This window comes from Phlebotomus argentipes, unplaced genomic scaffold (assembly GCF_947086385.1).
Source record: "Phlebotomus argentipes unplaced genomic scaffold, Phlebotomus argentipes genome assembly scaffold_4, whole genome shotgun sequence".
Taxonomy (NCBI): Eukaryota; Metazoa; Arthropoda; class Insecta; order Diptera; family Psychodidae; genus Phlebotomus; species Phlebotomus argentipes.
This window is the reverse complement of record NW_026776174.1, coordinates 2,696,757-2,709,835: the sequence shown is the minus strand read 5'-3', so window position 1 is coordinate 2,709,835 and position 13,079 is coordinate 2,696,757. Positions and strand designations below refer to the sequence as shown.

General features: G+C 41.4%; 4 protein-coding genes across 9 annotated transcripts; 3 read left to right on the top strand and 1 right to left on the bottom strand.

Moving 5' to 3' along the window:
* The first annotated feature begins 32 nt into the window (after positions 1-32).
* On the top strand, positions 33-3,108 carry LOC132258660 (NADPH-dependent diflavin oxidoreductase 1). The gene is made up of 3 exons (XM_059756059.1): positions 33-933; positions 2,133-2,850; positions 2,910-3,108. The coding sequence occupies exons 1-3, from the start codon at positions 72-74 to the stop codon at positions 3,106-3,108; spliced, it is 1,779 nt and encodes a 592-aa protein (XP_059612042.1). The 5' UTR covers positions 33-71.
* Positions 978-2,042, top strand: LOC132258665 (U3 small nucleolar ribonucleoprotein protein IMP4). The gene has a single exon (XM_059756069.1). The coding sequence runs from the start codon at positions 1,062-1,064 to the stop codon at positions 2,013-2,015; it is 954 nt and encodes a 317-aa protein (XP_059612052.1). The 5' UTR covers positions 978-1,061; the 3' UTR covers positions 2,016-2,042.
* A 57-nt stretch (positions 3,109-3,165) lies between the features above and the next one.
* LOC132258664 (THO complex subunit 3) lies at positions 3,166-5,348 on the bottom strand. Its single transcript, XM_059756068.1, has 3 exons — positions 5,245-5,348; positions 4,002-4,249; positions 3,166-3,945 (listed from the first exon to the last, which is right to left on the bottom strand). The coding sequence occupies exons 2-3, from the start codon at positions 4,179-4,181 to the stop codon at positions 3,166-3,168; spliced, it is 960 nt and encodes a 319-aa protein (XP_059612051.1). The 5' UTR covers positions 4,182-4,249; positions 5,245-5,348.
* On the top strand, positions 4,678-12,881 carry LOC132258661 (equilibrative nucleoside transporter 1). Of its 6 annotated transcripts, none has more exons than XM_059756060.1 (10): positions 4,678-5,080; positions 7,271-7,473; positions 9,620-9,730; positions 9,915-10,045; positions 10,116-10,255; positions 11,401-11,546; positions 11,616-11,848; positions 11,931-12,233; positions 12,319-12,494; positions 12,562-12,881. In XM_059756060.1, the coding sequence occupies exons 2-10, from the start codon at positions 7,395-7,397 to the stop codon at positions 12,713-12,715; spliced, it is 1,473 nt and encodes a 490-aa protein (XP_059612043.1). In that variant the 5' UTR covers positions 4,678-5,080; positions 7,271-7,394; the 3' UTR covers positions 12,716-12,881. The 6 variants fall into 6 exon arrangements, with proteins under 6 accessions (XP_059612043.1, XP_059612046.1, XP_059612045.1 ...); XM_059756063.1 differs by having other exon boundaries at positions 7,245-7,473; XM_059756062.1 differs by having other exon boundaries at positions 4,678-5,099.
* The last annotated feature ends 198 nt before the right edge of the window (positions 12,882-13,079 follow it).

The following is a 13,079-nucleotide window of genomic DNA, read 5'->3' as shown; positions in this document are numbered from 1 at the left end:
AAATTTGACATTCGAAAGTCAGCCCATGAAAGTTAGGTTAGTGTTTACCATTGAAATTGTCAGGCTCCACAATGTCCAGGAAATTGCTGATTTTGTACGGTAGTGAGACAGGGACTGCCCAGGATTTCGCCGAGCAAGTGTGGAGGGAGTCTAAGAGATTCTATTTCAATGGACCAGTACTTCCGATGGACTCGTACGACGTGAGAAATCTTGTTGATGAGAGCCTCGTTATCTTCGTTTGCTCCACCACTGGCCAGGGCGATGAGCCTGACAATATGCGGAGTTTCTGGAGGTTTCTGCTGCGAAAGAAACTACCCAGCGACTCCCTGCAAGGAGTGAAGTTTGCCGTTATGGGATTCGGGGACTCCGGATACGTCAAGTACAATTTTGCGGCGAAGAAGCTGCACAAGAGGCTGTTGCAGCTCGGCGGAATGGCTCTCATGGCAGTGGGGCTCTGTGATGATCAACACGATTTGGGACCAAGCGCAACATACATGCCATGGTTGGAGCAGCTGTGGGAGAAGATCCTGGCCATTCAGCCGCTCCCGGAAGGTCAGAATCCACTTGAAGAAAGTCCACGGCAATTTCGTTGGAATGTTGAGCCGATAGATGAAGACAAGGAGAACAATTCAAGTGTCCGGAAGGAGACTGACAATATATATGCCACCTCTCAGAGCCTCCTGAACTCACAGAATCCTACAGTGAGACTGGTGCTAGAGGAAAACAGGAGGATAACTCACGAAGAGCATTTCCAAGATGTTCGCTTTATCAGCTTCAAAATGATCAATCCCATTGCTTGGCAACCTGGCGACGTGCTAGTTCTGCGTCCCTGCAACGGGGAGGATCGTGTGAGACAGCTCTTCGGACTCTTCCAGGAGCACAATCTTCCTCTTCATCCAGAAACTGTGATTGAGATTCGGGAAGTGGATTTCGGTGAGTTCGAAATTTCCTTTTATTTATTGTCAGCGCCTCTCGCGGGATTTCTTGATATCGTTCATTGTCAATTGACTGCACGTGTTTTGTGATCAAAAACAACAAAGTTTTGTGGGATATTTCTCAAAATGCTGAGGAGACAGGCTCGATTGAGACGGGAGTACCTGTACAGGAAGTCTGTGGAGGGGAAACACAAGGCGCTGCAGGAGAAGAAGGAGCGCTTGAAGCGTAGTCTCGAGGGAAATATCCCAATTCATGGTGATCTTCAGAGAGAGGCTCTCTCGCTGCAGGAGAAGCTGAAGTGGAGTGACTCTGGACCAGCAGCCGCGGCTGAAATTGGAGGCGTCAGTGGTGGAGCCAATACAGCAAACTCCCAGGATGACGAATATCGCTATGCCGGCTGTGAGGATCCCAAAATAATGATAACAACTTCTCGCGATCCTTCGCCGAGGCTGAAGATGTTCGTGAAGGAGCTCCGGTTGGTCTTTCCCAACGCCCAGCGCATGAATCGTGGCAATTACGATATGAAGCAAATGGTGCACGCTTGCAGAGCGAATGACGTGACGGATTTCATAGTGGTGCACGAAACGAGAGGAGTTCCGGACAATCTGGTGGTTTGTCATCTTCCTCATGGGCCCACGGCCTTCTTCAACATCTCAGGAGTTGTCATGCGCCACGACATCCCGGACATTGGGCCCATGAGTGAGCAGAAGCCACAGCTGATCTTCCACAACTTCAAGACGACTCTCGGGCTTCGGACAATGTCTATTCTCAAGTATCTCTTTCCGGTGCCCAAGGAAGACTCCCGGCGAATCATGACGTTCGCCAATCACGACGATTTCATCTGCTTCCGGCATCACACCTACCAGCGCGTGAATGGGAAGATTGAGCTGACAGAGTGCGGGCCGAGATTCCAGCTGAGTCTCTACAGAGTCCAGTTGGGAACTGTGGATGAGCTCGATGCCACGGAGACTGAGTGGACGCTGCACAGATACATGAACACCACGGCCAAGAGGAGGTTCCTCTCGGATGACGATGGCTGGGAACAGGATGACGATGACATCCTGCAGGACAGAATGTGAAGAGAATGGGAATAAATAAAGTATTTTCCTACGAAAGAGCGAGTTTTCTTGTCTTGACAATCAATAAGAGTTTCTGCCTAGTAAATATCTTAACGGAAATTTGTCTGCTTCTTCCAGAAATGCCAGTTCCTGACTGCTTACGAGCTCCAATCTCCTTGAGATCTCTGGCCACACAGTATTGGGATTTAAATGCCATTCCGCGCCCTCGTGCCTTCGCTCTTTTGGCCAAAAACTGCCTCAATGATTTGGAACGCGAGAGACTGCTTGAGTTTTCCTCTCCAGCGGGCCAGGAGGATCTCTTCTCCTACGCGAATAGACCCAGAAGGACAATTGTAGAAGTTCTACAGGATTTTCCTCATGCGACTTCTCGTCTCACTCTAGAGATTCTCATGGAAGTATTCCAGCCCATCAAACCCCGATCGTTTTCCATCGCTTCCTGTTCAGAGGTGGGAAGACTGCAGTTACTCGTGGCTGTGGTTGAGTATCGGAGCATCCTGGCGACTCCTAGACAAGGTTTGTGCTCAACATGGCTTAAAAATCTGCCCATTGGTACCAAGATTGTGGGCTGGCTGAAGAAGGGCACACTGAAATTGCCGGCTGACGCCTCAAAACCACTGGTTATGGTGGGCCCAGGCACGGGATTGGCTCCATTCCGAAGTGTCCTGCTGCAGAAGGAGGTAAAGTTGGCGAGAGAATTGACTGCGATGAGTGTTCTCTTCTTCGGTTGCCGTAATCGCCAGGGAGACTTCCATTGTGAGGAGGAACTGAAGAGGATGGAAGGAGTTGGTCTACTGAAGCTCATAACAGCATTCTCCAGGGATCAGGAGGAGAAGATGTGAGTCTCAAGAATGTTCTAATGATCACAATTACTGACTTGACGCTGTGTTTTTCCAGATATGTCCAGCACAGGATCAAAGAGAGCGGGGAACTGCTCAGGAATCTGCTGATTAATCAACAAGGGTACTTTTTCGTGGCTGGAAGCTCCAAAAACATGCCTCAGTCGGTCAAGGAAGCCCTGAGTGAGGTAATTGGGGAAGACAATGTGCAACAGATGCTGACGTCTGGACGATACCAGGAAGAAACGTGGTCATAGTGTCTTTCATGGAAGTTTATTAGAAGGAGATGGTAAGCGAAATTTGATAAATTCCTCTCACTCAGTAAATCCCCAGACTTTGAGGCTTCCGGCATCGCGTCTCCTGTCGCAGGAGTCTTTGTCGTCGCACGCAAAAGCCAAGAGGTACTGCTTGGGGTGCCAAGCTACTGTGAAAGTGGCTGCGTCCACGGAGATGTCGGCTACTTTCTCCCCAGTTTCCGTGTCTCCAATGTCAATTAGAAGGTCCTCACTGGCGGAGGCCAGGAGTCTGCCGTCGTGACTGAACGAGATGGTGCGCACGGGCCAGTCGAGTCGCGAGAACACCCGAATGCACGACAATTCCTCAGCGTCCCAGAGAGAGACGAGCGCGTCTGCACTTCCTGTGGCAAAATACTTTCCGGTCGGATCGAATTCTATGCAAATGCAGGTGCCTGGATGAGCCTTGAGGATGTCCTTCACATCCAGATTGGGATAGTTGAGTATGTGAACGCATCCCTGGCCGTTGGTGAGGAAGAACAGATCACTGCGATTGTTCCAGGCGATTTCATTCACCTCGAAGCCAAATTGCTCTTCGGCACGGATTTTGTGAGTGCGTGTGTCGATGAAGGTCACCAGATCCTCCTTATTTCCCACGGCAATGGTGTTCCCATCCGGTGACCAGGTGATATTGATGTTCTCTCCCTTTGTGTTCACTATTGTGGCACACTTACTTGCCCGGACATCCCAGATTCGCACTGTTTTGTCTCCACTCGCGGTGCTCAGAAGCTCAGGATGGACTGCATGCCAACACAGCTGATCCACAGATCCCGTGTGCCCACGGTACGTGGTGTCCTTGCTCTGCAAAAGAGACAAATCATGAGGATTCGCAATGGATTTGTTGCTTTCTTGCTTACCAGACGATCTCGGTCGAGGCTGAAAATCGCCACGCATTTGTCAAAGGAGCCGGAAGCGAGCTTCTTTCCATCGCAATTCCATCCCACGGAATGAACTTTTGACGTGTGGGCTTTCTGCTCGCGAACTTTGTTGTGGGTCTTGAAGAATTCCTGCAATTCGTCTAGTTTTGTGGTCACCATCGTGTCGAATGTAAACAAACCGGCCGCTTTCCAGAAATTTTGACACCTCTTCCCCGTCACGAGCGCCTCTGGTGGGAATTGATTGGAGTTATAATTGGGAAAATTGTGCGATAATTTTTGGAGATTTCTTGGAATTATGATTCTTGTGAAAACCACATGAAAATTACATGTAATCTTATCAATTTTACACTTAATTTGAGTATTAAAATAAATTTTGGTATTCGAATGTGTACACGTTGTATGAAGATTATCGGATAACACATAATTAAAAATTCTCTTCACAGTTGTTAGAAGAAATTTTTTTTCTTAAAAATATGAAGATTTCAATGCACTCATATTTTATTCCTAAATTAGATTTCTAAAGTTAGAAGAAAAGTAATTATTTTTGGAAATTTTCAATAAACAACTAATGTAAAAGCGCATTAAAAGTAGTTTGTTTAAAACTATTTCCGCTCGCTTACAATATCAGTTCGTCGCTACGCGCAGAGACACTGCATAAATGTCGACTTTCATTCACATACACACCAGAATGCAGCTCCATTAGTTTATCAATTTATTGATAAATATCTAGTAAATAGTAAATCAATTCATAAGTGTTTGTGGGTGTGCCTGAACAAAGTTTGCTACGGTTTATTTACATTGCATGTAAATTTGTGTTTTTCCTTGTGAATTGGCCAATGAGAAAAGTGTGTTGTGTTGGCTTTCTGTGTGTGTAGGGAAGATTTTACAATGATGAAATGAAAAGTCGCGAAAAGACGTTCGAGGAGTTCAATGTGTGATCCAAAATAACTCGAATTAGAGGAATTGAAACATGTGCTTCGGGCTTTGGCCAGAAAACGTGGTTGAAGCAGTTTAGTTTTATCAGTGGAGCCGGATTTCCCGACGTCGCTCGTTCTTAGGTGAGGCGGAGAAAAAGTGGTAATTTCCGTGAGAAAAGTTCCTAATTAATGCGTAAAAAATCTCTATTTGCGCTTAACACGTAAGAGAAGAGAAGATGGTGGTGTGAAATGGTGAAAAATGCTCCTGCAAGTGCAAGAAAAGTCTTACTTAAGGGGTCTCTAACCTCAAAAGCAGTCATTTTTTCCTCCTTTTCCTCTTTCCGGCTGGCTTAAATGGTGCTCCAGAAGGGCGCTCCATTCACAAGAAAATTACTCGCAGTCGCAATGGTGCAGTGGCAGAAAGAGTAGCAGCAGTAATTGTCCACAATCGTTGACCTTTTTCTTTTCATTGTGCATCCACGTTTATTGTGATTTAAATCACGCAATGGATTTTTTTTTCCCTGAGCCGCAAATGCTATTGATATTCCCAGTTGGCGGAAGTGTGGGGAAAAGTGCTGGGACAGCTGTTTAAATAAGCCCCGGACAAGTGGGGAAAATATCTCTAATGGATTTTCATCGTTATGCCGCACAACACTGTGCCACCCTCTCAGTGTGCTCCAGAGTGCCAGGACTCCGCTATCACTTCAGGATTGTTTAAGATTTGAGGTGTTTCTCAAGAGCCTCCTTGGAAGTTTAATTCCGGCGCAGCGAGTTCACTGCGTTCAGTGCAAAATAGTGTGATATCAAGTGGGGCATTTTTTCCGATTTCCCAACTGATTGAAGTCATACTCGAATTGCTCTTCACAAAACATTTGATAGCTCACATTTTACGACCTTGCTTGTTTCTGTGCTGGATTTTTCTTGCGCAGTTGATTTATCTTATGATCCACGTTTTAGTTAATCTCTTGAACCTTCTGGTTGCGCTTCAATTTAACACATTAAGTGCGTAGAGATGAAATTCAAGCATCCCTTGTCGTTGAACTGAATGGAATCACTAGTAAATTAACGTGTTTAAAGCCAATATATATTTTTAATGTGTATTTCGTGCTATTAATATTGAGAGTAAAATTTCCCTGTTAGCACTTTATTATGCAGAATTAGCATAATATTTCTCGAAATTGACAATCTTTCGGCGCATTTCACGTGCTTCATTTATAATTGCCTTATTGTGTAATATTGTGTGGAGAGTAGAGTTCATATTGATAATCTTATCTGGCTATATAAAGTATCAATTTGATAATATTCGCGTGGTTATTTAACCAGTTACACCGCAACCTTCCTTCATTGCTTAATTCAGGAGCGACTTTTCCATTGGTCAGCCAAGAGTTTATCTTATCTGGACGTAAGCTGTGATTTATTTCGAAGCACTTTTTTCAGGGGCAATCCTGAAGTGTCGTGACGTTTGGTGTCTTGTCGATGGGGAATATTGTTTGATGGTGAGATGTATTCTGAGGCGATGGGACAATATATGGGAGGGTGTTGAATTGAACGCTGAGAAAGGCGCAAACGAAAATATCACCACATCAGACAGTGTGGCGTGAGACAAAATGCAAATTAATTGGCACAGCATTTATGCAAATTGTCGGGCAGTGCTCTCTCTCCGTGGATCTTTTGACAAAACAGTGTCTCGACGCGATCAATTGAATTACAGTCAGTGAATTGATGAAAGGTCTCAAGTTGTGTATGAATTGCCATCAATCAATTTGTAGTGATACTAAACAGAGATTTGCTGAACTCCGCTGAATTGTGGGGCATTTTGGCGGGTGTTTGTGTGAAAATGTGAGTGAATTTCGCTCTCAATTTCTCAAAAGGAGCTTCACTCTGTCGCGAGGGAAGAGTTTGTGTGTGCGCTGAGCAATAATTCACCCTCTCTGGAATGATTGTGTGTCAAAGTATGGGAGAATCTCTATCTTTAGGTTGCGAGAGAAACTCGGGCATGTTGTTAAAATCGCAATTTGCAATAGTCTCTTCTTGCCACTGAAAGTGTCAATAGGAGAGCTTTTCCGTGTGACTAAGAGACGTTTGGATTTTTCCTCTAATTTCATTCAATTAAAAGGCAAATGTTAATTTACTCAGCGCGCATCTTCTGCGAACAAGTAATTTTCTTCACACACACACACAGTGTCAAGCTATAAAAAGCGCAAATATTAATTATCCTACTATAAATGGCTTTGCACGAGTTTTAGTAATATTGCGTGAAGTGAATAATTTCATCTGGTTTTTCCTATCTAATATAATTTTGCAGTAGAAATTTCTTTCCTCTCTTCACAGAGACAGACAAATTGCACATCTTCGAAGCACGAAGAAAGGCTGAGCATCAGGAGACGTTGTTGGCGTGAACGGAACGCAAAAGTATAAGAGTTATCCAAGAAGGGGGGAGAAGCAGTCCATTAGAATGCAGAAAATGCCGCGAAAAGAGGAGCAGTCCCTGTTGGCGGGACAGAGAACAAATGGAGGCGCAACAATTGTTCCAAGTGAGTAGAAAAGTTGCATTTTTCTCTATCTCTGTGTGGACTTCCTCTCTCTTCTCAGCGAGTCAATCTTATGGCATACAATGGTATTCAAGCATAAGGGCACATTAGTGAAATTGAAGAGAGAGAAGCCATTTATCGAAAGCAATGTTTGTTCAGTGATAATGGCAAAATGCTGGGCATGGCGGAAAGAATTTGTATCAGCATTTGCCACTGCTTGGAAGCATTCAAGGAGAAAAAATGTCTAGGCATCGGGAAAAGTGCTGAATACTGGAGAAAAGAATGTGTGTTGAAAGCAGTGTGACTTAAGCTTTTAGGGTCTTGAGACGGAGACATTTAGACGCATTTCACGAATTCCTTCCAGCAATTGCAACTGAAGTCACTGGATTTTTGTGAAAGAAGAAGGAAAAGAAAAAAAACGGCCACTCATCAATACAGATTTGAACTTTTCCATTACACCGTTTGTCTCTATTCGTATTTCTTTGATTGCAGACCAAACCGTCAGGGAAATTGGATATTTTATTGTACGCGAATTAAGTAAGGAACATTGTCTTAAATTTCTATGTCTTTTCCTAGACTGTTTATTATTTAGTTTTCATCTAAAGAACTCTTATTTCTATGTTTATTCTTGAACATTTGTTGAATCATTGTAGTTTGCAGTTTATATTATTCTAAATTTATATGTGGTTTCTCGGGAATTGTGAGTATTTTTGGTGAAAATGCTCAATTGAAATTTGTTTGGAAACCATAAATTGTTCCATTGATGATTACCAAAACGTGCAAATAGTTGCAAACAAAAGTTCGAACGAGAATTATCTTCTTATTTCAACGCCATGAAATCCATTATAGTCAAATTCGTCATGTTTTTGCGGAAATACAACGCTTCAACTTCTTTATTGGTGTTTTTGTGTGATGAGAATAGAAGAAAAAAAATCTACGTCTCGTATTTAAATACTCTGTCAGACATTGAAAAAATTTATAACATATTGAATCATTTATAAAAACACTCGATAGCGCGATTTGAAGAGATAATGTGCATTATTTTGATATAAAAATCATATTCTTAATGCTCTTAATACACTTTTAAGCTCTCAGAAGCTTCACAGAGCTAAATATAGCTTCATAAGTCTATTTAATACTTATCAAAGTAAAATGTTTTACGAGTGGTACTAAAAAACACATTATAATACCTTATCAAGAAGGGTGAATTATGAATTTGCGATATTTTTGTAATCTCCTTAATTAAGCGTTCTATTATTGCACACGCTCTTAGTTGTTATCAATTTGTTGTAACGATTTTTATTGAACGTGACGATTTATTTATTATTAATAGCAATCTGTCTGACATGAACTAATGGTGGTGGTAAGATGCTGTCTAACATGAAAATCGTTGGTAGTTATTACTAAAATTATCTGTATTCATTATTCAGACATTAATTACCGTTGCGAGTGTTTTTGATTGAAATGATTATTAACGTGAAATTATGTATAAGGAGATGATGTATTGGTGTGGATTTTCTCCCCTGGAAATTTCTCAGATGCACACTAACGTGCAGAAGCACGAGAAGCACCATTTTCCATTCATCTAGCGCCTCTTCGGGTGGAGTGTAGTTAAAGAAGGAATTTTTTTTTGTAGGATTTTAAGCTGTGTTTTCGTAATTGGTAAATTGTTTAGAGAAGAAAGAATAATTAAAAGACTGTGATTTGTAACTTTTTTGGGGAAGTTGACGATATTATGAAAGTGAAAATCAATCAAGATGAGATTGTTTTGTATATCTCACAAGTGAGAGAAGATGGGAAGCCGTAAAAATTACGTTATAATAGTGAATTCTATAAATAACACTTTCACGAAATATCGACAAAGAATGTTTAATTATTTTGTAAACATTTTTTTTCTACTGTGGATGTCTCTCTGTTCGATGGTCTCTCTTCTCTTATGTTTTTTCTTTTCTTCCATCTCACGTGTGTGTAGAGGAGAGACGAGAAGAAGTGTAGAGAAACTCTCTTTTTACCTCATGTTTCGCTGATCAAATTTATTTGTCTTTGCAATTAATAGTGAATCATCTGCCATATTCACGTGCCTTTTGCCTCAATTCTGATCACATTCCTTCTATTTCTTTTCTGGGGGGCGAACAAATGTCTCCTCTAGACGGCAGTTCAGAAGTCGAGAGAACACCATTTATCACGCATAATGAGCCAGTTCGTCTAACGCCCGCCTGGGAGGAGAGCAATTTGCCAAACGATGAATTGAATTTCAAAGGTAAGTGAGGGGCGACAGTGCCGAAAAAGTAATAACTTGATTTATGTGCGCCACAAGAAGCTGCGCTGTGTAATCAAATTTGTTGAGCGAGAGTGAGAGAGAGAGAATGTGTGATGAAATGGTTTAAAATGTGAGTGACGTTCATCAAACTAGGACCAATTTGATTTATTTATTTTGCAAACAGGCATGACTATGGAACGCGCCACAATGGAGATAAATCCGCCAAATGACAGATGTTATTTAGTATTTCTAACACTCGTTCTTCATGGTATTGGTACCTTAATGCCTTGGAATATGTTTATCACTGCCAAATCGGTAAATTGATCCCACAAACATGCTCTACAATTTCAATGATGATAACAATCACGCGCCTCTCTCGTTGCAGTATTTTGTGTCTTATAAGATGTCAGAGAGCTACACTGGAATGCAGTCAGACTATGCTTCAAACTTCTTAGCATATTTAGGATTTGCAGCGCAAATTCCCAATTTGCTCTTCAACTGGATTAACATTTTCATAAAAGTTGGGTGAGTTTCAACAGAACACACAATGTGTGGATGATTTCTGCAAATGTATCACTTCGCGTTATCAGAATTTCTCAGAACTTGTTTATCTGAAATTTATTCCTAAACATCGACACAAGAAAGATAAATGAGAGAAGCTGCATCTTAATTCTGAGAACAATTAATTGGGAAATCTTCAGACGAAAGAACAAATTATAACACTTGCGACATTTGTAAATAATTCATAAATATTGAGTCAGCAATCATTAATATCATATTAATGATACCCTGTTCGTTTATAAATCGTAATATCATGAATCATGGGTTCAAGAGACTCCCGACATCGGCGATTTAATCCAACTTGTGGTTTTGGATCTTCTCAGAAGTGAAAAAACCCCGAGAGTTTTACAACTGATTTTTGAATTTTCCTCACCAAAAAAAACTGACCAAATATTCCGGATTTATCAGATGATAGACTTTTATTATCACGTGTTGACAACATAGAAAACTTAATTTTTTTTATCCGAGAAGCGAGGGAAATTCCTAACGCAATGGCTTTTAGATTCTGGAATTCCTACGAACGGCTTTCCCAAGGCATTTCAACATGTTGCTTAAATGGTTTCGCTAGAATATTTCCATGATTTGTCATCTGCAAGAATGCCAAGAACATTGCGTGTCTTGTAGAGATGCTGCGAATTAAAAAAAAAACATCGCCAAAGAGGCGCAAAGCTTATCAAAATAGGTCTAATGCAGATGACTTGGCTGAAAATTGCGTTACATCACGGGAGATTATCTTTAGAAGCGTGTCGGCAAATATGTATAAGACGTATTGTTTCAACCTATTTTGCGATGCTAAATGTTAGAGACGAAACTGCGAGATGCGTTGCGATGAGATGATGATTGGTTTTGTCAGGAAATACAATGGGAATTTCTACTTCACATAATATGGCAATATATTTCACGATGTAATCTTGCAATTTTTGCTTCTAAACTGCAAGCAAAATATAGTTGTACTTTAATCACTGATAAGAGCCTTTGTTTACTATCACGACCTTATTAATTTAGACACTTTCAATGTGCTGAACAAGATTTTCTTTGATGTTGACTGACATTCTGTCCGTTTTGTCTGTTTACTGTGAATAATGTTGATTTTTCCTTACTATTTCCAGGGGCAATTTGACGAGTCGCATCGTTTGGAGTCTCTTCATTGAAGTGATCATATTTGTTCTAACTGTTGCCCTCGCCATGATTGACTCATCGGCATGGCCCGGTGCCTTCTTCTGGATAACAATGGTGTCTGTCGTTATTCTGAACAGTGAGTCTCCTTCGGTGTGCATTTGGTGGATGCGCGGCTAAAATTTCACTGCTTCTTTCCTTCTTTCAGTGGCTGGTGGTGTGTATCAGAATACCATTTATGGCATAGCGGCGAAATTGCCGATAAAGTACACTGGAGCTGTAGTTCTCGGATCAAATATCAGTGGCACTTTTACCGCCATCATCTCAATATTGAGTGAAAATTTTGCATCATCCGTGCGAACTGCAGCAATTTATTACTTTATCGCCGCAATGTTTGTACTCTTGATATGCTTCGACACGTATTTCGCTCTGCCGCTCAATGTGAGTTTTTTCTTTGCTGATGCCATTGAGTGTGGGCGCGGAGAATGCAACTAATGTGTGTGTGTGACAATTGTTATTGCAGAAATTCTACAGATATCACGAGATGCTGAAGGAGAAGGAGTTTGAGAAGAGCAAGTCGTCTGGTGTGGATGTGAATGCACGACCGCCGTACTTTAAGATCTTCAGACAATGCTTCCCACAGCTCTTCAATGTCTTTTTCGTCTTCTTCATCACGCTGTCCGTCTTTCCGGCTGTTCACTCTGATATCAAGATGAGTGACGATGGATTTATCCTTCCCGAAAAGTATTTTGTGAGCGTGACATGTTTCCTCACATTTAATGTGTGCGCCATGTTGGGCAGTCTGATAACCTCTTGGATTAATTGGGTGAGTTTTTTGATAGTGTGTGAAGGTCGGGATTTTTAACTGACCGTAAATGACGTACAAATAAATGTGATTGTCTATCTTTCAGCCAAGCCCAAAGTATCTCGTGTTGCCGGTGATCTTGCGAGCTGTCTTCCTGCCCCTCTTCCTCTTCTGCAACTATCATCCGTTGAAAATTGACAGAATTCTGCCTGTCTACATTACAAACGACTATGTTTACTGGGGCATTGCCATTGTCATGTCTTTCAGCTCGGGATACTTGAGGTGAGAGTGAATAAAATATGCTAAACGCTTGACCCAAAATTGATAACACTTGCCGGTGGTGTTTCAGCTCCTTGGCGATGATGTACACATCCAAATATGTAGAGCCACGATATGCGGTAACAGCTGGAATGTTTGCCGCTGCTATGTTGATAACAGGAATTTTCTCGGGGATTCTCTTCTCAATGGTATTTCCTATTCTTGTAGAGCAATTCACATGGTAAACATATTAATGCATGCTATGAGAAAGTCCTTCAATTGAGGGAGAGGATAAGGAAATTTTTTCACATAAATTGTTCATAGTTTCGAGAATGCTAAATCTAAAGTGAGGAACATTTGCGCTACAATTTTAAAGTTATATAGAAAGTAAGATTGTGCAATGATGAACAATTTTAATGGTGAAGTACAGAAAATTTTCTCCTTAAGAAAGAAAAGAAACAAATCCAATATTTGACTACATTTTAGATAGACAAATTTTTTATCTCTAAAACATGCGCAAAATCTACAAATTTGTATGAAATAATCCAGATCTTAGTTTTGTTTTACACATTTTACCAATATGCTATAAGAAGATAATATTGTAGAGTT

Excerpts from the sequence above, each read along its gene's own strand:
- LOC132258664 (XM_059756068.1), bottom strand. The coding sequence starts at position 4,181 with ATGGTGACCACAAAACTAGACGAATTGCAGGAATTCTTCAAGACCCAC. Across the intron at positions 3,946-4,001 it reads GCCTCGACCGAGATCGTCTG|AGCAAGGACACCACGTACCG; the intron begins GTAAGCAAGAAA and ends TCTCTTTTGCAG.
- LOC132258661 (XM_059756060.1), top strand. The coding sequence starts at position 7,395 with ATGCAGAAAATGCCGCGAAAAGAGGAGCAGTCCCTGTTGGCGGGACAG. Across the intron at positions 7,474-9,619 it reads AGGCGCAACAATTGTTCCAA|ACGGCAGTTCAGAAGTCGAG; the intron begins GTGAGTAGAAAA and ends TGTCTCCTCTAG. Across the intron at positions 11,547-11,615 it reads GTCTGTCGTTATTCTGAACA|TGGCTGGTGGTGTGTATCAG; the intron begins GTGAGTCTCCTT and ends TCCTTCTTTCAG.
- LOC132258660 (XM_059756059.1), top strand. The coding sequence starts at position 72 with ATGTCCAGGAAATTGCTGATTTTGTACGGTAGTGAGACAGGGACTGCC. Across the intron at positions 934-2,132 it reads GATTCGGGAAGTGGATTTCG|AAATGCCAGTTCCTGACTGC; the intron begins GTGAGTTCGAAA and ends TGCTTCTTCCAG. Across the intron at positions 2,851-2,909 it reads AGGGATCAGGAGGAGAAGAT|ATATGTCCAGCACAGGATCA; the intron begins GTGAGTCTCAAG and ends GTGTTTTTCCAG.
- LOC132258665 (XM_059756069.1), top strand. The coding sequence starts at position 1,062 with ATGCTGAGGAGACAGGCTCGATTGAGACGGGAGTACCTGTACAGGAAG.